Source organism: Diceros bicornis, unplaced genomic scaffold, assembly GCF_020826845.1.
Source record: "Diceros bicornis minor isolate mBicDic1 unplaced genomic scaffold, mDicBic1.mat.cur scaffold_67_ctg1, whole genome shotgun sequence".
Taxonomy (NCBI): domain Eukaryota; kingdom Metazoa; phylum Chordata; class Mammalia; order Perissodactyla; family Rhinocerotidae; genus Diceros; species Diceros bicornis.
In genome coordinates, this window is record NW_026691553.1 from 967663 (window position 1) to 991914 (window position 24252).

The 24252-nt window shown below is 59.3% G+C and overlaps 1 protein-coding gene across 1 annotated transcript; it reads left to right on the forward strand.

Annotated features, from left to right (window-relative positions):
• Window positions 1–8650: 8650 nt before the first annotated feature.
• Window positions 8651–16203, forward strand: PLK5 (polo like kinase 5 (inactive)). The gene is made up of 15 exons (XM_058537587.1): window positions 8651–8758; window positions 9343–9456; window positions 9586–9702; window positions 10185–10314; window positions 10402–10489; window positions 10594–10689; window positions 11176–11374; window positions 11523–11649; window positions 11819–11895; window positions 12043–12125; window positions 12564–12643; window positions 13958–14114; window positions 14963–15092; window positions 15154–15231; window positions 15985–16203. Exons 1-15 carry the CDS (start codon window positions 8651–8653, stop codon window positions 16168–16170), a joined length of 1770 nt encoding a protein of 589 aa, XP_058393570.1. The 3' UTR covers window positions 16171–16203.
• The last annotated feature ends 8049 nt before the right edge of the window (window positions 16204–24252 follow it).

Genomic DNA, 24252 nt, shown 5'->3' on the forward strand with positions numbered 1-24252 from the left:
GGGGCCGGGCGCGGGGGGCGGGCGGAGAGCCCCCTCCCGGCCGCGCATTCCCGGGCGCTGCTGTCAGCGGAGGGCGCGCCCCACCCTGCCGCCCGCCCTCCCTACCCGGCCCCCCGGGGCCTCGAGCTGCGGCTTCCCAGCCAGACCCGGGGCCAGATATCCCTCTCCCACGTGGCCGTGGTCCCACCCTCTAGGGCCTCAGTTTCCCCATCCCGGCAATGGGGCTGGCAGGTTTCCACAGCGACACTCCAGCTGGACCTCCGCTTTGGGTGGACTGGAAGGGACAGGGTTACCCCAGGGCTCCCATCGCCCCACCCTTTCCCTGCTCAGCGTCTGCACTGCCCCCCACCCGCGCAGGGACACAGCCGGTGCCATCTGCTTGTCACCTCCCCTGACTCCTCACCCCATGGTGCTCTCTGGTGGGCAAGTTGAAGGAACAAGGGCACCCAGGGGGTGATGGGTGGACTGCCCTCTGCCCCCTGGGCATGGCCCAGACTCAGCTTGAGGGCCCCTCCTCTGCAAGCCCGCAGTGGGGTCTCCCAGCCCTGACCCCAGGGAGGGCAGGTGTCTGTCCAGCTCTGTCTGTCCTCTAGCTGGGGCCATCCAGTGCCAGTCGTCCATTCGACATTTACTGAGCTCCTACTGTGTGCCAGTACAGCTCCGGACAACCAGCCCACCAGGTTAAGGAGGGAGGTGGCCCCCTGGGAGTGTGTAACCCCACCTTCTGATCAGGACACACAGAGGAAACAGCTGCAGACAGGGTGGGGATCAGGAAGGCCTCCACTGAGGAGGCGATTGCCACAAGGAGGTGGGGAAGGGCAGCCAGGTGGTGGGAACAGCAGGTGCAAAGGCCCTGAGGCTGGAATCCGAGAAGAAGGGACAGTCAGAGGGCCGCCTGGGTGGGGGCAGAGATGAGGTCAGAGAGGGCCTATGGGGATAGGAGCCGAGGGAGGCAGGAGAGGATGCTCTAGTTTTGGAAAACGTGCCCCTGGCTGCTGTGGGGGCAGGAGTGGGGGCCAGGAAAGCAGTGAGGGGCAGTGTGGGCGTCCTGGGGGCAGGGGCTGTGCTGGGGGCGGGTGGAGGTGAGGAGCTATGGGGGCTGAGGTTGGGAAGAGGGGCCGGCGGAGGGAGGTGCCCTATTAGCCCAGGGGGGCAGGCTGGGCGTGGGTGGGCGTGGCAGGCTGAGTCCAGAGGTCACTTCTGGACGCATCTAGGGTGACACGCCCATGGGACGCCAGGGAGAGGCTGGGAGTCCGGGGACCGTGTCTGGCTGGAGATGGACACGTGGGCGTTGTCCTCGGCTCTCGGGGTGTTTAGAGTCGTGGATGAAGTCACAGGGTAGGAGTGTGGACAGAACGGAGACCGGGGCCTGAGTGTCTGCGATGGGGGTGGGAGGAGAACGGGGGGCAGGGGACCCAGAGGCTGAGGGAGGACAGGCTCCTGAGAGGATGATGGAGAATGAACCAGAGGGTCCTCGTCCATGGACCGGTCGTGACCTTGACGAGGTTAAGGTTGGACGGGGCAGAGTGGAGGGCAGGAGAGGGTGTGGGGACGGCCAGTGCAGGCCCCCTCTGCTGAGCACCTGCTGTGTACCGAGCTATGGACTGGGGCCTGGGGGGCATCAGAAATAAATCAGGTTTGGCCCGAGGGCCCCACGACGTGGACAATCACATCCCCCTCGGATGTGCCTCATTCCCTGAGCCCCAGCCCACAGTGCTGTGTGGGGCGTGCATACAGCAGGCACTGTGCCCTGCAGGGAGTGTATACAGTAGGTACTGTACCCTGCAGGGAATGCATATAGTAGACACTGAACCTTCCAAAGAGTGCATACAACAGTCACTGCGCCCTGTAGAGAGTGTATACAGAAGTCACCGCACGCTGCCTGAAGGGTATACAGAAGGTGCTTCCTACAGGGAATGGCTATAGCAGGCATTGTACTCTGCAGTGAGTGTATACAGCAGGCACTGAGTCCTGTAGAAAGGGCACAGAGTAGTCACTGTGCCCTGCATGGGGGACCTAGCACTGTGGGGTCACCAGGTGGGGTAGCAGGGTCCCCTACCCCGAGCTCCAGCCCAGCCGCCCTCCCCGAGGCAGGGCCGGGACGGGATCCAGCCAAGTGGACTCTGGGCCCGTGGATGTGGGTGAGCCCGGCTCCTGCTCCCTCTGTGGTCTTGCGGCCTTGGCGCTTAGGAAACGCCCACGAGCAGATCCTGTGGCCGCCTCGTGCCCCCCGCCCCAGCTCCCTGTGGCCTCACATGATCCCTTAGGCCTGGTCACGTTGTCCACAGGACCCTTCAGCCTCTTGAGTAGACTGGATGGGGAGGGTCCTGCCTCCCTAGCCCCAGAACCCTGGGTCTCTGGAGCTCCCAGCTGTCCCTGGGCGTGAGCGTAAATAGAGCAGGAACGGCGACCCATCACAGCCAGGGTCACCCATGTAAGCTAGGATTGCTGGTGCCTTCTCTGCCATCCCAGGAAGAACCGCCCCAGGGAGATGCCAACAGGGAGGCAGGAAGCGGAAAGGGCCAGATTTCTGAGACGGTTGTTTGAGTCCCTGGATCGAGCCATACCTGAAGCCATCAACCCATTATTTATCACTTTAGCAACTTTAGGTCTCTGTGGCTTCTAATCAAGAGGTTCCCACCAATGGAGAACAGCATCATTTCCATCACCCTCGCCCCCAACAGTTCCCACTTCTCACACTACTGATCCAGCAACTGAGCACGTCATCCATTTCGAGTCGCCACTGCCTTGGGGGCTCTTATATCAGATGTGACACTCTCAACTGCCCCCCACGAGAGGAATCCTCACCCCCACTTTATGGGTCAGGACACTGGGGCTCAGAGGGGCGAAGTCACACGCAGTGAGACTTGGAGGTCCTGGGGCCTCTTCACGCCCACATCTAAATGGGTGTCGTCAGCTCCTTTTGGGGTGGGGGGCGGGGGGACTTGCCCAGGTGGGGACACTCGAGGAAGGACCTGGAGGGTGAGGGGGAGCTGGAGGGAAGAGGGCGTGAGGGAGAGGGTGTTCCCGGCAGAGAGAACAGCATGTGCAAAGGCCGGGCAGCTAGAGGCGCAGGAAGAGGACCAGACCTGGTGGGGAGTTCCGTGTGGCCGGAGCGCAATGAGCAAGGGGTCGGCTTCGAGGCTGGAGGCGGGCAGGGTCTTCACACACCTTGGGGGCCGGGGAGCAGGGGAAGGTCACTCAGAAACGGCAAGTCGTCTGAGGCACGCTGTAGGGTGAAAACTTAGAAAACTCACGCGTGATGTGATCCGATGCCGTTTATATAGAGACAAAGTACACGTGTTGCTATAAACGCGGGAAATTGACGGGAGCAAACCCCTTGAGTTGCCCACAACGATCTCGGGGTGGGGTTATGGGGGACAGAGTTCCTGTCTTATAGGCTGTGTCTGAATTTCTTGTAACGATCTCCTAATTCTGGTTCTGTATTTTTAAGGAAATTTTTATTTGGAATAATTTTAGATTTACAGAAAGTTGCCAAGATGTTACAGAATTTCAGTCCACCCTTTGTTGTCAGTGGCATAATACAGTATGTGATCTGAGGACGTGTCACCTCACGTGGCACAGGGGTCTTTGGAGGTGGGATTAAGTTAAGGCCCCTGAGATGGGGATGACCCTGGATCCCCGGGGGCCCAGTGTCATCACAGGGTCCTCATCAGAGGGAGGAGGAGGGTGAGAGGCAGAGAGAGACGGGAGATGCTGCGCTGCGGGCTGTGCAGACGGAGGAAGGGGCCCCGAGCCCAGGACGCGGCCTCTAGAAGCTGGAAAAGGCAGGAGACGGTTCTCCCTGGAGCCTCCGGGAGGACAGCCCTGCCCACACCCGGGTTTAGGACTCCTGACCCCAGAACGTGAGATGACGAATGTGCGTTTTTTAAACCACCAAGTTTCTGGCGATTTGTTGCAGCAGCCGTGGGAAACAGACCTATTCGTCGCGAGCGAGGAGCTGAGATTGTCATGTGACTGTTACTAATAAATAATGTTAGAAATTACTGTTACTATTGACCAAAGTCCAAGCTGTATTTGGATTCTACCAGTTTTTTTTTTCCAACTCGTCTCCTTTCGCTGTTCCAGGACCTGATCCAGCATCCCACGTGACGCTCAGCTATTTCTCTCGTAATTGGCAAAAAGGCCCAACCAGACGAAAAACGAAAGATTCCCGTGGAAATGTGGCCGGCTCGGGTGCCCACGCAGCGCCTCGCACGCAGCCGGGGGCAATCGATGTCACTGAATAGAGGTCGATGCAGCGTCCGGCGGGCGGGAGGTCACTGGGGAAGGGCTCCACCCGGAGGAGCAGTGCCCACTTGGGACGGATTGGCCCACCCTGCAGGCGGGGCCTGGGGCAGCTCGGGGAGGGTCTGGACGTGTCCGAGGCCACTGAGCAGGTCAGTGCATACCGGGCACCTGCAGGACAGGCACAGACCTGTTTGACTTCGCAGTGTCCAGTCTGCTGGGACGGAAACCAGCAAACCTGCAAGGATTGGCATCATTTCGGTGTGAGGGCACTGCAGAGGGAATCGTGGGTGGGGGCGGCCTCGTGGAATCACCAGTGGATGGCCTTTGCCTGGGTCCTAAAAGATGAGGAGGAGCCACCGGTGAAGATTCAGGGGTGGGGAGCACTCGGGGCAGAGAGAACAGCACGTACAAAGGCCCTGAGGTCGGGATGAGCTTGGTATGGGATCTTGGACCCACAGAGGCCAGGGTGGCCGGACCCTGGTGTGTGAGTGGGTGGGTGGGAGGGCCACAAGGGCAAATCAGCAGGGCTTCATTTAGACGTGATCCGATTTGGTTCTGGAAGGCTTCTTGCTGACGGAAGCGGTTGAACTTCCTGCCCCTGGGCCCCAGACTACCTCCTGAGCCTGGCTCTCAGCTACCCCCCTGGTTCTGTGAGCCTCTGAGGCCCCAAACACTCGTGTCCCCTGACCTGGCCAGAGCTGCCCCTGACGCTCCTCACCCTGGGCCCTGGCGGGTCCTGAGCGACGTGCTGGACCCTCCATCATGTCCTCAGTCCATCTCCTCTGGAGCCTCCGCGGCTCCCCCACCAGGCGTCTTGAAGGCAATGTCCCCAAAAATGCGCTCTGGACGCTCCCTCCCTGCCCCTGTCCACCCCCAACCCCGGCCGTGCACACGTGTTCTGGCGTCACCGGTCACAGGGGAGGGTCGAGTGGCTGACCCAGGTGAGGGTGGGGGGCAGGCTGAGCTTCCTAGGGAGGTGGAAGCCAAGCCCAGGTGCTCCCTCCGCCCACAGTGGGCCAGTCTCGAGGCCATGCGCCACTGCAGTCACAGGGTTCTGGAGCATGGTGGCGGGGTCCCCTCCTGCCCGCGGCTCACAGGGCCGGTCCCTGGGGACCTGCGAGGTGGGGCTGGGGCTCACGAACACGGGCACAAGGTGATCTCGGCATTTCAAAGGCCGGCAGGCCAGAGAGGGACCCAGGGCCGGGCTGAGTCCCATCCACCTGCCCGCTCCCACCTCGGCACCTTCTGGAAGGAGAGGGCTGCACCCAGGCCGTGCCACCGCCGCGCCCACCCCCAGAGCCCCTCGGGAGGCCCCGGAGCCCAGCGCCCGCTGTGTCAGCAGCCGCCACTCCACCTGCCGCAGGTATTTTGGGCAAAGCTTCCCGGCTCTTCTCCCGGGATTTCTGCTGAGTCTGGGGAGTTATCTCAGGTCAGGAAAGAACAGACCGGAGGAAAAGCGAGCCTATGGCCTGGATGTGGGGGCACAGGGGGCTCCAGCCCACAACCACCCAGGCCTCTGGCACCCCGGGCAGGGGTCAGCACAGGAGGTCAGGCAGCCCCGCGGAGCCTTGCCCTTTGCAAAACTGTGCTCCTCTGCTCACCATGCAAACTGTGCCTCAGTTTGCTCAACTATAAAATGGGAGTGTTAGTAAGCCCCCGAAGGCTGTGTGTTTTTGGGGCATGGAAAATCTAATATGGTTATACATAACATAAATTTACCATTTTAACCATTTTAAGTGCACAGCTCAGTGGCATGAAGCACATTCACATAGTTGTGTAACCATCCCCTCCATCCGTCTCCAGAACTTTCCATCTTCCCAAACTGAGACTCTGTCCCCATGAAACACTGACTCCCCAGCCCCTCCCCCAGCCCCTGGCCCCACCATCCACTTTCTGTCTCTGTGGATGTGACTCCTCTAGGGGCCTCCTGTGAGGGGATCACACAGTGTCTGTCCTTCTGTGTCTGCCTCATGTCACTGAGTGTCATGTCCTCCAGGTCCATCCACGTTGGAGCAGGTGTCAGAATCTCCTTCCGGGGCTGGCCTGTGGCTTAGCGGTTAAGTGCGCGCACTCCACTGCTGGTGGCCCGGGTTCGGATCCCGGGCGCGCACCGACGCACTGCTTCTCTGGCCACGCTGAGGCCGCGTCCCACATACAGCAACTGGAAGGATGTGCAACTATGACATACAACTATCTAGTGGGGCTTTGGGGGGAAACAATAAACAAATAAAATCTTTAAAAAAAAAAAATCTCCTTCCTTTTCAAGCCTGGATCATACTCCCTTCTGTGGATGGACCACATTTTATCCATCATCCATTAATGGACACTCGGGTTGTCTCCATCTTCGGGCTGTTGTGAATAATGCTGCTATGAACATCCACATTTTTCATTTTATTGTAAAAATTTTCCATTCTAGAGTGCTGGGGGAGGGGGTCCCTGCTTAGCGGGGGGGAACAGGGAGAACAGCAGGCGGCCGGGAGGGGAGGGCTGGCGTCTGTGGACGGCGTCAGCTGACAGGCAGGCTCCGAGGCGCCGAGCCAGGAACTCAGGATTTCTTTTGCCCCCAGGGAGCTGCTGGGGGTGCAGAGGGCTTGGCCGCCGGCCCCAGTGCGAGGGCCCTGCCTGCCCTCCCGGGAAGCCTGCGGGGACAGCACTGGGGGAGGCAGGGGCCCCGGACCCACACCAACCTGCCCTCCAGTGGGGCTCGGCCACAGTCCAGCAACCCCGGGCTTGCAGGTGCCTCCCTCAGCCTCAGTTTCCAAATCTATAACACAGGGCTAAGAACAGCGCCAACGTCAGGGACAAGCCACTGCCTGGAAGGGGCCGGGTGACCCGCGTTTGCCTCCCCGACCCCCGACTTGGTTAAGCCTGGACCGTCTCCTGGCGGTTATCTCACGAGGGCTGCGTGAGTCTGTCCTGGGCGTGCAGGTCCCAGGGCGGCTCTGCACACTGTTGAGTACTTAATGAGTACCTGGATTAACACCTGGGGGGGGCGGTCCTATCGAGAAGGAAGCAGATTTCTGTCCCCTCAGATTCCAGGGAGATGGTGACGTGATGGCTCAGACCCACAGCCCCAGGCTGCACACCTGCTGTCTCACTGCACCTGCTTCCCATCGGCAGGGGACTCCGACCCCCGGGCCACAGCCAGCTGGCCCCCGACGCTGGCCCGGAGTCCTCGGCCCTGGCCCTGAGGCCGGCCCCCCTCAAAGGTGCCCGAGTCTTGTTCTGTCACAGGCACTGGGTCCCCTCGGCGTCTCCCACGCCCTGGGTGCCCCCACTTGACATGCCAGGCAGACATGTGACAACTCAGAAGGTATTTCCTGTCCCTGGTGGCATGGCTGGGCCAGATTCCGAAATCTGGTCTCTGGAAAATTCCGAGGCCTGATTCCAGCCACGGGGTGCCCCGCTAACCCCTCCCCATTCATCGTGTTATGTAACATTCGGGGATTAATCCCGAGCGGCCAGAGGCAGCCGCCTGGATTCAAACCCAGTGCTAGCCCCTCCTGGCTGAGTAAACGACTCACCCTCCTAGGGCCTCAGTGTGCTCAGCTCATAAGATGGGGGCAAGGCCAGTTCCTATGTCCGGGACTGGGGTAAGGGTGAAATGAGAGACCACAAGGAGAGGGCTTGGATCTGAGTCTGGGGCACGGCTCGCGGTGCCCCCATGGTCCCCGGGTGGGGGAGACCAGGTCCGCCCACCATCTTCTCATCCCACTGCCTCTCCTTGGCTGCCCAAGCCGGGAGTCACAAACACCAGTGTCTGCCCATCGGTCCCCAAATCCTGTCCCTTCTCAGTGCCAAGTGTCCCCATACATGACACCTCCCTAACTCCCAGCCATGTCCTCTCCTGGGTCCCCACCAGCTCCAGCCCCAGAGGGATTGGGTTTCTTTCTTTCTCCTCCTCTGAATCCTGCTATGGCTCCCTAGTGCCAAGACGATCAAGCCCCACATTGTCATGTGGGCCTCGGGGACTTGCCTCCTGGGAGACCACACCATCACACGTATTCACGTATCTCTTTGGAGAGAGACCTGCCGAGCCCCCCTGCCCGCCCCTGCCTTTCCCCAGGCGGCCTCGAAGAGGATGACAATCCCTCTGGCCTCAGTTTCCTGCTCCGTGAAATGGGCGCGCTGATGGTTCGCAGCTTGGCGGGAGGCGCAGGATTGGAACGGTGAGCGGGCCGAGCGCACCCGGGCGGCTCCGAGTTGGCGCGCGGGACCAGAGCGCCGCTCCGGTCCCTGGAACTCCCGCCCGCGCGCCCCCCACGCTCCCCGCAACACGGAGCCTCTGGACTCCGCCTCCCACCCCGCAGCCAATAAGACGCGTCCGGGCGGCGCACGGCCCCCAGAGCGGCCCGAGGCTGCGCCAGTGCCCGCGCCCTGTCCGCCAGGTCCCCGCGGGATGGAGCCCGGGCCGCGGCGGCGGCGCGGTTGCCGCCCGCTGGTCTCCGTGTTCCTGCGCGACCCGGGCTCGGGGCGCGTCTACAGGCGCGGGAAGCTGATCGGCAAGGTGGGGACCCTGGCCAGGGGGCCGGGCCGGGCGGGGACCCGGCCGGGTGGGTGGGGTGCGCGCGCGCGATCGCGAGCGCGAACGGGCCGGTGTGCGCCCGGCTTTTGTCCCTGCGTGTGTCGTGTGTCCGCGCGAGTTTGGGGTCTGGCGCTGGCCGTGCGCGGGTCGGGCACCCACGTCTGCGGGGCGCGCAGGGCTCCGTGTGCGTTGTGTGGCGGGACCAGCGTTTGGAGCGTTGTGCTGAGCGTGTGGGTGGTGCGTCCCGGGTGTGGGTGTGCGCCCGTGTGTGACACGGGTCTCGGTGCCTCAGTATAGACTCCGTTGTATTGTCTCCAGGTGTGTGTGTGAATGTGTTATAATCTCTGTGCGTCCTGGGTCCGCGTGGCCCCTGTGGTCCGTGGGCTACACATACCCCGTGTGGATGTGTTTGAGTCTGCGTCCCTGGGCCTTCCGGGTGTGTCGGAGAGTTGCATGTGTCCAGGTATGAGGGTGTGAGCTGTGTGTCCGTGCGTCTCAGGTGTGTGTTTGCGGCGAGGCACCACCTGTCTGCACACCTGTCCACTGAGCCTGTGTCTCCCCCGCAGGGCGCCTTCAGCCGCTGCTACAAGCTGACTGACTTGTCCACCAGCGCTGTGTTCGCCCTCAAGGTGGTGCCTCGGGCCGGGGGCGGGGCCGGGCATCTGCGCACCGGTGGGAAGGTAAGCCGCCCGTCGGTGCCTGGGGCCCCACACCCGCAGCGGTCCCCAGAACACACCCTGCCTTTGGGTGGGCTGCATGCCCGTGGGCACAAACACTTCAGGTGTGTCTACGTGGGGTGGTGCCCGCAGGTGGAACGCGAGATCGCCCTGCACAGCCGCCTGCGACACCACAACATCGTGGCCTTCCACGGACACTTCGCTGACCGGGACCACGTGTACATGGTGTTAGAGTACTGCAGCCGCCAGGTGCCCGGGGTGGGGGGTGCTGAGACAGAGCCTGCGTCCCCCCTATCTGCTGTGCTCATGTGTCCCCCCTGCGTCCATCTGCACTTACCTGTCTCTGTCGGTGCCCATGCCAGGCCCATCTGTGCCCATCCTCTAGGCACCTGGGCCCACCTAAGTGCACCTGAGCCCAGTTCATTCTGTGGTCATCAGGCCCATCTCATACTGATCTGTGGCTGTCTGGGCCCACCTGTGCTCACCTGGGCCCCTCCCGCACTCAGCCAGGCCCCCTCTGGGCCCAGCTGAGGTTAGTTGTGCTTCCTGGGCCCCTTGCCCTCACTTGGCCCGCTTTGGCACACCTGAGCCCACCTGGGCTGGCGTATACCCGCTGTGTGTTCGTCTCTGACCACCTGGCCCTTCTCAAACTCACCTGGGCCCATGTTCGTCCTCGAGCTCGTGTGAGCTCACCCGCGCTCACATGTGTGTCCCGGTGCCGGCACCCGCAGTCCCTGGCCCACGTGCTGGAGGCGCGGCGGACGCTGACGGAGCCCGAGGTACGCTACTACCTGCGGGGCCTGGTCAGCGGCCTGCGCTACCTGCACCAGCGGCGCATCGTGCACCGGGACCTGAAACTCAGTGAGTGTGGGGGGGGGGGCGTGAGGGGGGCTGGGGGCGGGGCCAGCGCCGCCCTCCCACCCCCGGCTCCTCCCCACCCCCCTGCAGGTAACTTCTTCCTGAGCAAGAACATGGAGGTGAAGATCGGAGACCTGGGGCTGGCCGCCAGGGTAGGGCCTGGGGGCCACTGCCACAGGTGAGGGTGGGAGGCTCTGAGCGGGCTCTCTGGGTGGGCATGGGTGGGCCTGGTCCGACATGGGGGCCCCGGCCTTCCTGAGCCCCCGCTTTGTCCCCTCCCAGAGTGCTCTGCGGGACCCCAAACTTCCTGGCCCCAGAAGTCGTCTCCAGGAACGGGCACTCTTGCCAGTCGGACATCTGGGCTCTGGGCTGCGTCATGTGAGTGGGACCTCGGGTGCCCCGGGCCTGGGGAGGGGGCAGGAGTGCCCAGGTGGGCCAGATGTGGGCAGGTGGGGGCATTTACACAACAGATGTGGACAGGTGTGTGTGCAGGTGGGGGGGCAGGTGGGAACACTCACCTGCCATCATTTGAGTGAACAGGTGTGAACGGGGCGTGTGGCGGGGTGTACGTGTGAGGGCGGAGAGTGTTGAGAGGGCACAGAGGTGTGGATGGGTGTGCACAGGTGGCAGGTGCACAGGCAGATGGGGGCCTGGATGGACAGCTGTGAGGTCCGTGCAGGTGTGCGCAGGGGGAAGCCAGGTGCAGGCAGGTGTCCAGACAGGTGCAGACAGGCACGGCCAGGTGGGGGCAGACAGGGCCGGGTGTGGGAAAGCAGATGCCAAGCATGCACGGAGTCCGGGAGTGTGGGCAGGTGTGAGCAGGCCGGAGCCAACCCTGGACCCCCGGCCCCCCACCCGGCCCAGGTACCTGGTGCTGACTGGCGCCCCTCCCTTCGTGGCTGCGCCCCTGGCGGAGATGTACCAGAACATCCGCGACGGCCGCTACCCCGAGCCCGCCCACCTGTCACCCAACGCACGCCGCCTCATCGCCTGCCTGCTGGCGCCCAACCCTGCCGAGCGGCCCAGCCTGGACCTCCTCCTGCAGGATGACTTCTTTACGCAGGTGTGGGGTCAGCAGGGGGGGCCCACCCCGGGGCTGGACGCCTGGGCCCTGCTCTGGGCGTCTCAGCTGACCCCGGCGAGGGTCAGGACCCCCAGGGGACCCAGGCACGCAGGAGCCGGGCGCTGACCCCCAAGGCCCCGCCTCCAAGGGTTTCACTCCGGACTGGCTGCCAGCCCACTCCTGCCACAGCCCGCCCGTCTTCGCCATCCCCCAGGCCCTGGGCAGGCTTTTCCGGAAGGTGAGCCGGCTGCTGCTGGCTCAGTGCCGGCCGCCCTGTGAGTACCGCACCCGCCCCCCTCCCCGCTCCTACCTGCCCTCGCCTGTCCCGAGTCCCACACCTGCTCGGCCATGGCTCGTCCGCGGCAGAGGGGGATGTGGGGGGCAGGTGCTTCCCCTGCTGCCTGGCCAGGCCCTGCGCCCCTCACCTCCTCGTGCGCCCCTCAGGCCCCTTCACTCCTAACGAGGCCTCGGGTCCCGGAGAAGATGGTCCCCAGCCTGACCCCGTGGAGTGGGCCAGTGAGGTGAGGGCTCGGTGGGGGCATCCTTGCAGGAGGGCTGGGCAGAGGGAGGAGTTGGGGGGTCTTCAGGGCCGGAAGGCTGGAGCCCCTCCCCAACCTCAGGCCTCCCCTGGGGACTGGAGTCCCCTCACCCCTGCTCTCCCTCCGCAGGCCTCCCTGTTCGAGAGGGGGTCTCCCCGCCCCGAGGTCCCCATCCACCTGCTCTCCCAGGGGACACTCACGAGTGACCCAGCGGGTGAGCAGACCCTTTGTCCTAGGCTGGGGCTACGGGTGGAGAGTAAGGGTCGAGAAGCGTGGGGCAGAGACTGTGCCTTTCCAGGATCGCAGCCCCTCTCCCGGCCTCAACTTCCCCACCTGCGAGAAGAGAATGATGCCCGGAATCCTTCTGTGTTTAAAAGAAGATTCGGGGGGCCGGCCCCGTGGCTTAGTTGGTTAGGTGCGTGGGCTCCGCTGCTGGCGGCCCGGGTTCGGATCCCGGGCGCGCACCGACGCACCGCTTCTCCAGCCATGCTGAGGCCGCGTCCCACATACAGCAACTAGAAGGATGTGCAGCTATGACATACAGCTATCTACTGGGGCTTTGGGGGGAAAAATAAAATTATAAAAGAAGATGCGGGAGTTTGAGGCGGGCTGGTTGGAGGGGCCCTGCCCCCGCATAGATCTGTCTCCCTGGGGCCCCAGGGGAGCCCGAGGCAGGACGTGGAGGCGGCCATCAGAAGACTGCAGCTCTGCCTGGACCCCGGCCCCCCAGGTAGGAGCCCTGCACAGCCCACGGGCCCCGTGTCTCTTAACATCCCAGGAAAGTGCCCCATCCCGTACAGGGCCCCCGGATATTTCTGGGGCTTTCCAGGGGCAGCTGAGGGAGGCTTCAGGGCATGGTGACTTCAGACAAGTCACTTACCCTTCTGTGCCTCGGGATCCTTTCCTGTAAGAGGAGGCTGAGGACAGCATGAGCCGTGGGCCTTGTGGAGAAGTCTAGAACTTTCTGAGGCCTCTTTACACACACTTTACAATGACTGTTTATTTTGAGGGATGAGTTGGGAGGGTTCTGGGGGGGCATCTCATCTTCTCAGGGACGGGGGTCTCTGTAGTTTGTAAACTGGTCCCGTTTGAGAGCCAGTGAGGAGACAGAAACGGAGGGAGGGGACGGAACATTGGACCTTCACTAACCCCGAGCCCGTGTCTGTGGCCACGCCCCACGATGGGGACCCTATCCCCTGCCCCGGAGTCCCAGAGCCCCAGACCCTAATTCTCTCCTCCCCTCGACCTCCACCAACGCCCCACGTGGAGCTGGGGCCCCAAGGGTGCGCCCCAGAATCCGTCTCCCTTCTTCTTTATTCCTGTTTTATCCCAGGCTCCCCGCTCACCGACTGTAGCACGAGAAGGACCCCAGACTTCAAGCTTGTCTTTAATCAACCAGAGCCGATTTGTTGAAACGTTTTCAATAGACAGTAAAAGAGAATTGGAGACAGTTTTACAGAGAAGCTGCAGACACAGGGTAGAGTCCATCCGCCCCCACCCAGCGCCCCAGCCCCTGGATTTCCCCAGTTTTCCCACCGATGTCCTTCTTCCTCTCCCAGGATCCAACTCAGGGTCCACCAGGTTGTGGAGCCATTTTTATTTTTTTAATACAGAACTTTTTTTCTTCTTTTTTTTTGGTGAGGAAGATTGGTCCTGAGCTAACATCTGTGCCCATCTTCCTCTACTTTGTATGTGGGGCGCCCCCACAGCATGGCTTGATAAGCAGTGTAGGTCTGCACTCGGGATCTGAACCCGCAAAACCTGGGCCGCCAAAGTGGAGCAGGCGAACCTAACCACCATGCCACAGGGCTGGCCCCTAATACAGAAATTTTTTAATGAAATAAAGCCTGACAGTGTTTTGAGCATTGTGAGCATTTCAGAAAAAGTCATTTCCAGAGGCGGTGCATGATCCCGTGTCCCCCAGTCTGGCCCCTGCAGGGCAAGAGTTGGTGTGGACTTTTCTCCATGGCCCCTGTGCCTCCGCCGTCCCTCCGCGCGGGGCCCACCAGGACCCCCGTCCAGTTCACCTTGTCTCTGTGCCCAGCCACGCAGGATCTCCCCAGGAAAGCAGTGCCCCCCCCCCGGGCCCCCAAGGGGGTGGATTATTCCAGCAAGTACAGCTTTGGCTACCAGCTGTCGGATGGGGGTAGTGGTGTCCTGTTTTGGGATGGCACCCACATGGCCCCGTGCCCCCCGGGGGGGTAAGTCGTGGGGATCCTGTCCCCCTCCCCCCCTCCTGCCTTTCTTTGTCCATTTCTCAAGTATTTGTTAAGCACCTCCTGGGCACACCTACAGGCGCTTCCTGCCTGGTAGAGGAGAACAATGCTCAACAAATGAATGACTCAGTTGATTTCAGGTGGCGCTTTTCTGAAGGAAATGAACCAGGTGAGGTGACAGATTTGGGGGGGTGGAGGTGACTCCCAACAGCGTGGTTGTGGAGGGGCTTTCTGAAGAAGCCACATTCAAGGGAGTCATGAATGATGAGAAGGGGCCCATCAGGAACAGCATTTGAGGCATAGGGAACAGCATGTGAAAAGCCCGTGGGAGGGACCAAGCATGGCAGGTTTGAGGAACGGCAGGGACTCGAGGGAGCAAGGGGGAGACAGGGAGGACGTGAAGTCAGGGTTGGGGCAGGAAGGAGAGGTCTGGCTCCCACTTTTAACACGATCTTTCTGGCGAGAGTGAGGCAGAGAACCAGCTGGGAGGCGGCCTGGGTGGTGGCTGGGGAGGGATGAGCGGGAGTTGGAATCTGGACTTAGTTTGCGGGCGGGAAGCATGGAGCAGCCACCAGGCAAGGTGGGATGATGGCAGGAGGGCAGGTGCTGGGGGATCGGGGTCTCAGTGTGGATGTGCTGAGTCCACTGCTCCACGGTCTACAGTTCAGGGGAGGGGCCAGGGCTGGACATACGGGGTGGGGGGGCAGTCAGCGTGGAGCTGGTCTTCAAACCACCATCCAAGAGGGCGTGGCCGGGTGGGACGGTGCCCTCAGTCACAAGGTGCCCGGGACAGTGGCTGTGACAACCGGCCCCGCCCTGCGCCCTGTCCGCAGCCAAGTCTGCTACGTGCGGGACCGTGGGAAGCTGGAAACCTACGCCCTGAGGGACGTGCCCGGCCTGCTGGGCGCCAAGCTGGCCGTCCTGAGGCTCTTGGTCTGCTACACAGAGCAGCGGCTGTGGGAGGTGAGGGCCGGGCCGGCGGGGTCACCCCGCCCTGAGGCTGCATGGCTGGGTCTGTCCACAGAAGGGGGACCTGCCCACGCCCGGCCGGCCCCGGCCTCTGCTGAGCGTCCGAGCGGGCTCTGCTCCTGCTCACCTGCAGGTGAGCGCGGGGCCTCGGCCGCCCCGGGCCCCCCTCCCCGGCCACAGGGCTGTTCCCATGCCCGCTCCCAGGGGAGCCCCCAGGAAAGAGCTGGCTCCTGGGGGGAAGGATCAAGAAAAAGTATTGACTCCTAAGTACGAAAACTGCAAAATCGAAAACGAAACATCTTTACGTGGCGGCAACACGTAATCTGGGGGCGTCTCCGTGTGTGGTTACGTTTAGCGGCTGCCATACACTGTTTTGTTGGAAGGTCGTTTTTAGGTTGAGGGTTTCCTGTGCAGCGTGGTGATTTCTGAGAAATCACAGCCAGTCCTAAAACAGATTTCAGAAGCAGTGGTCTGCAATACTTTATTATTTTTTAAAAAAATTAGTATTGTATTTTACAGTAAAAACCTTCTCGGTTCAGACAGGAGTGTGTGTGTTACACTTGCCCCCAGCAGGCTGGGTCTCAGAGGGAGGGTTGTCTTCACAGCTCTGGGAGGAGGTGCTCTTGGGGGGGCACAGGATTAAGAGTGGGGGTCTCCCTGGGTGACCGCCGGCAGGGGAGGCCCGTCTGAGCCTCAGTTTCCCTGTCTGTACAATAGAGCCCGTGGCTCCCGACCCCGTGAGTTTCTAGGGATGGGGCGGTTGCTGAGACCCAGGGCAGGGGCCTCTCAGTATCCCTCTGCTTGTCCTTCACCCTGGAGGGCCAGGACTGGGGGCAGGCCCGGGGGACCCTTCTCACCATGACCTCGGCTCCTCGCCCCCTGGCAGGTCACCTGCAGTGGCGACCAGGCTCAACTGATGCTGAGCAGTGGGGGTGAGGAGTTGCTGCTCACAGTCTGGGAACGGGGCAAGCCTGGCACCTCCTACCCACTGGGCATCCTGCGGACACACGGCTGTGCCCTGACTGCCCGCCAGCACCTGCACCACACTCTCTGCATGCTGCAGAGCATCTAGCACCTCCAAGGGTCAGAGTGGACCTCTGCATGATGATACCAGGGACCCGGGCTCCATTTCTGTTCCTGTTGCTCCCCCAGAGGGGATGTCCCGGGGAACAGCTGGGGGAGCATGCAGGGGCCATGAGACGTGGGGGTCCTTGCCTCACGGCATGACTGTTCAACCCAGACTTTTGTTTGACTGTGTTCTTTTTTCGTTAAAGAAAGCTTGACTCTCCAGCCTGCCATCTGCCTCTCTTTGGGGGAGTTTGAGAGGCTTCGGCAAGTGAGCTCTCAGACCCAGCGTGATCTGAGCCTGCTGCTCTTTGAGGCAGAGACGGACGGGCCAGATTGTCCCCCACACAGAAATTTGTACCAGCGTGGGGTCTGCCATGACCAAAAATCTAAGATACAGGACATTTGCTTAATGGACGGGCAGTGAGAAAATGGATGTGGGAGGCTGGGAAGATGGTGCCCCATGTTATGCAGGGGCAGAGCGTTTGGCACAGCTGTCACCTGGGGTAACTTAGGGGAGATGTGTCGTAGAACTGGCAGCTCTGGGCTGATCGAGAGCTGGTGGTTACCTGCAAGATATTTAAGAGAGAGACAAATTTGGGAAGGAACTAGCCACTGGCAAACAGAAATCAGAGAAGTCAGCAAGTTGAGTCTTGCAGGATTGCAAAAGGTGATTGCTTCCTGACCAAAAAGGTGGGAGACAGGACTTCTCAACCTGTCAGGCTCCCAATGCCTGGGCAGCCTCCCGGGGGCGGGAAGCGACTTGGAAGTTTACGAACAGTCCAAGTCCTTTGTTGACATTCTTATCCTCGAGTGTGCTGCCTCCTGCGACCGGAAGTTTGGGCCCATCTTGTCTCTGGACATCTGTGTCCTCCTCCATCTGGGGAGGGGACACAGGCCCCCGGCACCCTGGAAGGAGCAAGGAGCGTACCCCGAGCCCTCACACAGCCTGGTCTGTGAAGATTGGGGGGCACCAGATTGGGGAGCTGCTGTCAGCAGGTGACAATTGAAGAAACTGAGGCAGAGAGCGGCTGAACTGTGAGGGGGTGAACCAGAACAAAGACAAATGAAGGTGTTCAGGGCAGTACCATGCACGATACCGAAAAAAAATTGGATGCAACCTAAGTGTGCAACGGTGGGGGATTCGTTAAATAGCTGGCCAGGCCTCTGGGGGTGGGGACGGAGAAGTGGGGAGACACACAGAGGGACGTTCACGGAAGCTGAGAGCTTTGGGGCCGATGGTGGAAAAATCAGCACTATTCAGCATGACTCGTTCCTCCGATGGTGCTTGAAGCCACAGTTCTCCGTGTGGGGCTCCCGGCTGCGCCCGGAGGCAGATTCTCCCCCCAGAGTGTGCTTGACTCAGGCGAGGAGACCCGGACTCAGGTCCTCGCTTTGCCCCTTACAGGCGCATCCACACCTCGGCCTCCCCATCCGTATCAGGGGACCTGGACCAGCAGCGATCCTGTGTGACGCTCAGCCTCAAGGTTCCCCCTGTCGGCCCCTGGGAACTCATCATGAAAAGAGGGACGGGTGACTTGTGACATGGGGGCACCTCTAAAAAAGGCTGTTCCACCCACTCCCTGAAATATACATATCTGCACGAATAGGTGTGAGAGAGACTCACGGAAATGTGCACAAACGGACATTCATTGATATCAAGGAGTTATTGTTAATGTTTAAAAGTGTGTAACGTTGCAATTTTGTTTTTCAAATGCCCTCATCCTTTAGAGCAGTCGTTCTCAATGAGGGAGTGATCCTGCCTCCTGGGGACACTGGGCGACATCTGGGGAGATCTGTGGTTGTCACACTGGGGGCGCTCCTGGCATCGAGTGGTGGGGCCAGGGATGCTGCTCAACCCCCCACAGTGCCCAGGACGGCCCCACAGAGAATGACCTGGCCCCGGTGTCCACAGTGCCAAGGGGGGACCTCCTATAGAGAAAGAAACTGAAATATTTACAGATGTGATGCTTAATTTCTAAAAGCTTATTTCCTTTGTAAGAAGGAAAAAAAGAAATAAACAAGAAGAATGACCCCCCCTGGGAGAAGCAGCACATTCCGGTGCCCACGCAGCACGAGCCCCTAAATGTCCCCTCCCTGAGGCCGGCGCTGTGTCCATCGGGAGAGAGGTCGCTGGGGAGGGATGACCTCCAGGCACCTTCAGCCCCCGCTCCGTGACCCTCTGCAGCCCTGCTGAGGACCCCGTGTCCCGCGGGCGCCCCCCTGCAGGCAGGGCGCTGGGGCTGCCCCGGGTGGGACGTGACATGTCACCGAGCAGAGCAGAGACGGGGCCAGAATCCGCCCGCCAGCCCCCTCCGCACAGCTTTTTCCCTTTTAACTACTTACTATCAATTCCACAAAGAAAGCGTGGATGCCATCTCTTTGTGACAAATTGCAACCTGACAAGTAAAACTAAAGTCCCCGAGGCCACCACCTCCTGTCTCCATCCTCTCCCTTCCTGGGGAGGTCACAGGGTCCCCGGGTTTTTTCCTATCTATTTGCACACACTTCTGTTCCTGTAGGAAAGAATTAAACCATCAATGGTGTCCTTGCTTTTCTCCCTCAGCCGGGGGCCAGGCTGTGTGTCTGCATCTGTGTGTGAAGATCCGCCCCGTTGCTTTTAATGGAAGGACGGCATGAAGAAAAGCTGGCACTTACGGACTGGGGAGGGAACAGAGGGAACTGACGGGTCGGTCAGGGGAGGCCGCATGCCTTGGTGTGGCCAGACGTGGGAGGGGAAATTGTTCCGTGTAAAAGAGGGGCAAGGACCAGAAGGTTCCCTAGAGAGTCCGAGAGGAATGGCGTGTGGGCGGGAGAGGAGCCAGCAGAGGCAGAAGGCAAACGCTGGGGATGTGCATCCTGGTCTTTGTCTCTTTGTTATTATTATTAATGTGAAATTCACATAACATGCAATTAACTGTTTTAAAGTGTACTGTTCAGAGGCATTTCGTGCCTTCACAAGGTTGTGCAACCATTACTGCTATCTAGTTCCAGAACATTCCATGTCCCCAGTAGAAGCTCCGTCCCCATCAGCAGTCACCTCCACTCCTTCCCAGCCCCTGACAAGCACGAATCCACTTTCTGTCTGTGGATGTACCTGTTCTGGACATTTCTCATCGATGGAATCTCACGACACCGTGTGTTCTGTGTCTGGTGCTCTCACTGAGCGTCGTGTGTTCGAGGTCCATCCACGGTGTGGCTGTGTCAGGGCCTCACTCCTCTTCATGGCTGCGTCATACTCCAGTGTGTGGATTGACACATTGTATTTATGCATTCATCTGTTGATGGTATCATGTTACAAATGAAATAAACCCCCCTCATAATTGTTATTAACAACATAAAGGATTGTCTTCTGATGTTGAAATGTTCAGAAGAAGAGATGTTGCAGGACAGGCTGGATCAGGGGCTCAGATGAAAGATAAGTACACCCCTGCCTCTCTCTTCCTTTCTCTCACTCTTTCTCCAACTCTTGCCCTGCCATCCTTTGTTTCAGCTTCACTCTTTAGCAGGCTCGGCACAGGCTGACATGCTACCAGCTCAGCAAATTCGGGAAAAGCAGCAGCCAAACGTTCCATTGGTTGCAGCAAACGTCCTGGGACTGAAGCTCATTGGCCAGGCCTGGGTGCCACGACCTCCCCCAAATTTCCTGGTGCCACAGTGGAGTGTGATGAGTCCAGAAGAAGAGGAATGGATGCTGACACCCCGTCAACCTCTTGCTTTGCTGTGGTGTGTTTCTGATCAACAGATGGTCCTGTGTGTAAAAATGCCATGGCAGGCAGCCTCCAAGATGGCCCCATCTCTCGGGATTCACACCCTTGCGTACACCCCACGCTGACTAGGGCTGGCCTGGGTGACCAATAGGATATCCACAGTGACAGTGGCTTTGGAGACTAGGTCCTACAAGATGAAGGTTTCCATCTCGCTCTCTCTGGGATCTCTTGCTCTGGGGAAGCCAGCTGCCATATTGTAAGGAGGCTCAGGTGGTGCTGTGGAGAGGCCCACGTGGCGGGGAACTGAGGCCTCCTGCCAATAGCTTCATGAGGGAGCCAGCACGGAAGTGGCTCCTTCAGCCCCAGTCGAGCCTTCAGATGAGGCAGCCCCAGCCGACATCTTTTTTTTTTTGGTCAGTTTTTTTTTTTAAGATTTTATTTATTTATTTTTCCCCCCAAAGCCCCAGTAGATAGTTGTATGTCATAGCTGCACATCCTTCTAGTTGCTGTATGTGGGACGCGGCCTCAGCATGGCTGGAGAAGCGGTGCGTCGGTGCGTGCCCGGGATCCGAACCCGGGCTGCCAGCAGCAGAGCACGCACACTTAACTGCTAAGCCACGGGGCCGGCCCTCCAGCCGACATCTTGACTGCGACCTCATGAGAGACGCTGAGCCAGAACCGCCCAGCCAAATCACTCCTGAATCCCTGACCCACAGAAACTATGAAAAAAATAAGTGTTTATTGTCGTTTCAAGTCACTAAGTTTTGGGGTGATTCGTTACCCAGCAATAGCTAATTAACACATGTGCCCAGACACGCCAAGCACCCAGCTGCATTTCTGCCCAGAACATTTGTTTCTGGGGACAAAAAGACACGACATCCTCAGCCTGTGTAACTGCGTCTCTTGCAAAATGACCTACCTAGAGTGTTTATTTCCATCTGTTTGTGGGTGTAAGAACAGAAACAATCTGTCAGCCTTGCCGGCACCCTGAGCCCACAATGGTGGATTATTAAAAATAAACCAGCCGCAGAATATATTAATTTTGTAACCTCCCAGGCCGATTCTTATTTCTAGGTCTGAGAACAAGAGATGGCAAAGCGCCCACACCGCCCTCACACTGCAAGTTTCTGGAAGCTTCTTCAGAGAGGTTAACTGTGCGTCTCAAGAGAGAAAATTATTAGCCTCACTGTTTTGGGTGGTAAACAAAGCTTGGAGCTTCAAGAAATGGCAATGAATTCACTCCAGGCCTGGCCAGAACTTTTTTTTTTTTTGAGGAAACCACTGAGAGCATTTTTAACTCTGAAGAATGAGGGACAAATTGCTCAATTCTATCTTTTTTCCCCAATCTGAAGCTTCAGCTGAATGCAGCCTCTGGACCACTGTCTCACTGATCCCTGGAAGCATGTGACAGGACGCCTCCTCCAATCAGCGAGCAAGGCGGGGCCAGGGCGGCAGCATCCTGGGCAGGCCTGATTGGCTGCTGCCATGGCAACCGTGTGTGACGTCACAAAGCTTCTCAGGGTCTGGGCCCTGGCTGCCGGCGTCTGGTTCCCATCCGCTGGAATCCGCACAACTCACCTGCAAACTGGGGGCTTTCCTCGCCCCATTTAACAGATAAGGAAGATGAGGCACGTGGGTTCCCTCAATATAGAAACTACTAGGAGAAAAGAGGGGTGGCTGTAGGGAGGTCAACCTTGCTCCCCCTTCAACCCGGGGCAGTTTTTTAAATCCTGACGACTGCAGGGAATTCTGCTGAGCAAAAAATAAAAATAAAAAGCCAATGCCAAGAGGTCACATACCGGAAGATTCCGTTTACATAACGTTTTCGAAATGACAACATTTTAGAAATGGATGACAAATTGCCGGGGGTTAGGGATCCTGGTGGGGGGGGCTGTGGGTGTAAAAGTGTGGCTCCAGGATCCTTGTGGTGGTGATGCATGAACCTACCCAGCTGGTAAAATTATAGACAATTAAATATACACACACAGACGCACACGCACGCACGCGAATGCAAGTGAAACTGGAAAATCTGAAATCTGAAGGAGGTGCATGATTGCATCGATGTCCATAACCTGGTCGAGATATTGACTATTGTTTTGCAAAACGTGACCACTGGGGAGACTGGGCGAAGTGTACAAGGGACTCTCTCGGTGTTATTTCTCGAAACTGCTGGTGGGTCTACAATGATCTCAAACACTTCTGTGTGCCGGTTCTTCAATCAGTTACCATAGAATTACCATATGACCCAGCAACTCCGCTGCTAGGTGTCTACCCAAGAGAGTTTAAAACAGGTGTTCAAAAACAAAATTGTGTACACGAACGTTCACAGTAGCTCTGTTCAAATAGCCCAAAGTGGAAACAGCCCAAATGTCCATCAATGCGTGAACAGGTAAGCAAAATGTGGTCCACCCACACAGTGGAATATGACGCGGCCATGAAGAGGAGTGAAGCCCTGACTCAGCCACACTGTGGACGGACCTTGAACACACGACGCTCAGTGAGAGAACCAGACACAGAAGGACACACGGTGTGTGATCCCATTGATGTGAAATGTCCAGAACAGGCACATCCACAGACAGAAAGTGGGTTCGTAGTTGTCAGGGGCTGGGGGAGGGGATGGAAGGTGACTGCTGATGGGGGCGGGGTTTCTTTTTGGGGTGACGAGAATGTTCTGGAACGAGATAGAGGTGATGGTTGCACGACATTGTGAATATACTTAATGCCACTGAATTGTACACTTCAAATGATTTTAAAAACCCTGCTGCCCACGTGGCACCCGGGCTGGGGCTTGGCTGTTTCTGAAAGCTCCTCCTTCGCTCCGAGGAGCAGCCGGGCCGGGGAACCCCAAGCGAGATGGCACAGACGTGAGCCAAATGCCGAGGGGGCGCGTGTGTGGATGGAGATTTGAACAAACTACCTGTGAATCATCAAAATACAGCTGAGGAAATTTAAATGCTGACCAGATAGTTGCTCTGAAGAAACGAGCGTTAGCACTTTTGTCTGACGGTGGCGCTGCGCTTGTGTGCTGTATGAAGCGTCCTCATCCTGTGGAAACGCGGTTTGCTGCAGCGCAACGTGGGGTGGGAGCGGGTGGAGACGAACAGCTGAGCATCGTCGGAGAGTTCGAGAGTGGGTTCTTGTTGAAGCGGGTCCTTGCGGGTCGACGCTCCTCTCTTCTCTGGTTGGATATGCGTTGACATCTGCCGCATTAAACAGTTTTCTGAATCGAGCACAAGCCATTTTAGCCGGGACGTAAATCCATGTTAAGGGCTGCTTAGAATAAACCAGAATCGAATGTTCCGACCTTGCGGGCAGAGCCCTCCGTGTGGGTGGGGACGCGGGGGGACGCGTGGACTCCGCCTGTTCGGGGCCGTTTCGGCCGAATCCCGGAGTCTGACCCGGCCATGCCTTGGCGGTCGATGTGCCCTCCTCGGGCCCACGGGTCCCGCACGTGACTTCACTGCCGTGACCTTTGCAAAAGGCGGCAGCACCTAAGTATCCACCCGAGAGAGGCTGGCAAGACGACCCCAGACACCCAGAGAGCAGGGAGTGGAACAGGGGTGAGGTGGGATGAAGGGTCCTCCCCCCAGGGACCCCAGGGACACTTTAGGGACATTGTCATTGTCAAGACTGGGAAAGGGGGTGCTCCTGGCATTGAGTAGGTGGGGCCAAGGGTGCTGCTCAACCCCCCACAGTGCCCAGGACGCCCCCCCAGAGAATGACCTGCCCTGATGTCTGCAGGGCCTACAGGGAAGCCCCTGGTCTGACCCATTAGGAGAAAAAAGACAAACGGATGAGGCAGAACATTTCACTCCACGGGGCTGACCGGCTGCGGTGACCGGAGACCCACCCGTGTGCAGAACTGGCCTGGCCAGAGGGGCACCAAGGGCACGGGGAGTGCCTGGTGTGATGGGAGCCATTTTTATTACTATTACTGTTGTTGTTAGTAGCGTTGGGGCTAACGGAGCAGCCTGGGGTCCTTGGAGGCGTCATGGGAGGGGTTCCCATGGGGAGGGCAGCGGCTGGTCTTCCTGCCAGCTTGCACACTCCCAACAAGCCAGGCGAGGTCCTACCTCCCGGCCCCTGCCTTCACAGACCCCCCACGTCTCTGCACCCCATCTCCAGCCACCCACAGCGGCTTTGGGCCAACTCTTAAAATAGCCAAAGATGCTGTTTCCTCTGCAGCCTTGGCCCGCCGGCAGCCGCTACGAACTGTGACAAGAGTGAACTGGCCGGCGCCTCGACTCCAGGCTGACACAGCCCCCGCCTCTCCAGGTGGCACTGAAAGTCACAGAAAACATGTTCAGCGAGAAACATAAACTCAGATGCAGCTAATCCCGATGATGTTGTGAGTCCACTGCTCCGTTTTTTCCCAAACA

Coding starts and splice junctions, on each gene's coding strand:
- PLK5 (XM_058537587.1), top strand. CDS start 8,651: ATGGAGCCCGGGCCGCGGCGGCGGCGCGGTTGCCGCCCGCTGGTCTCC. Junction 8,759..9,342: donor GCGGGAAGCTGATCGGCAAG/GTGGGGACCCTG, acceptor TCTCCCCCGCAG/GGCGCCTTCAGCCGCTGCTA. Junction 9,457..9,585: donor ATCTGCGCACCGGTGGGAAG/GTAAGCCGCCCG, acceptor TGGTGCCCGCAG/GTGGAACGCGAGATCGCCCT.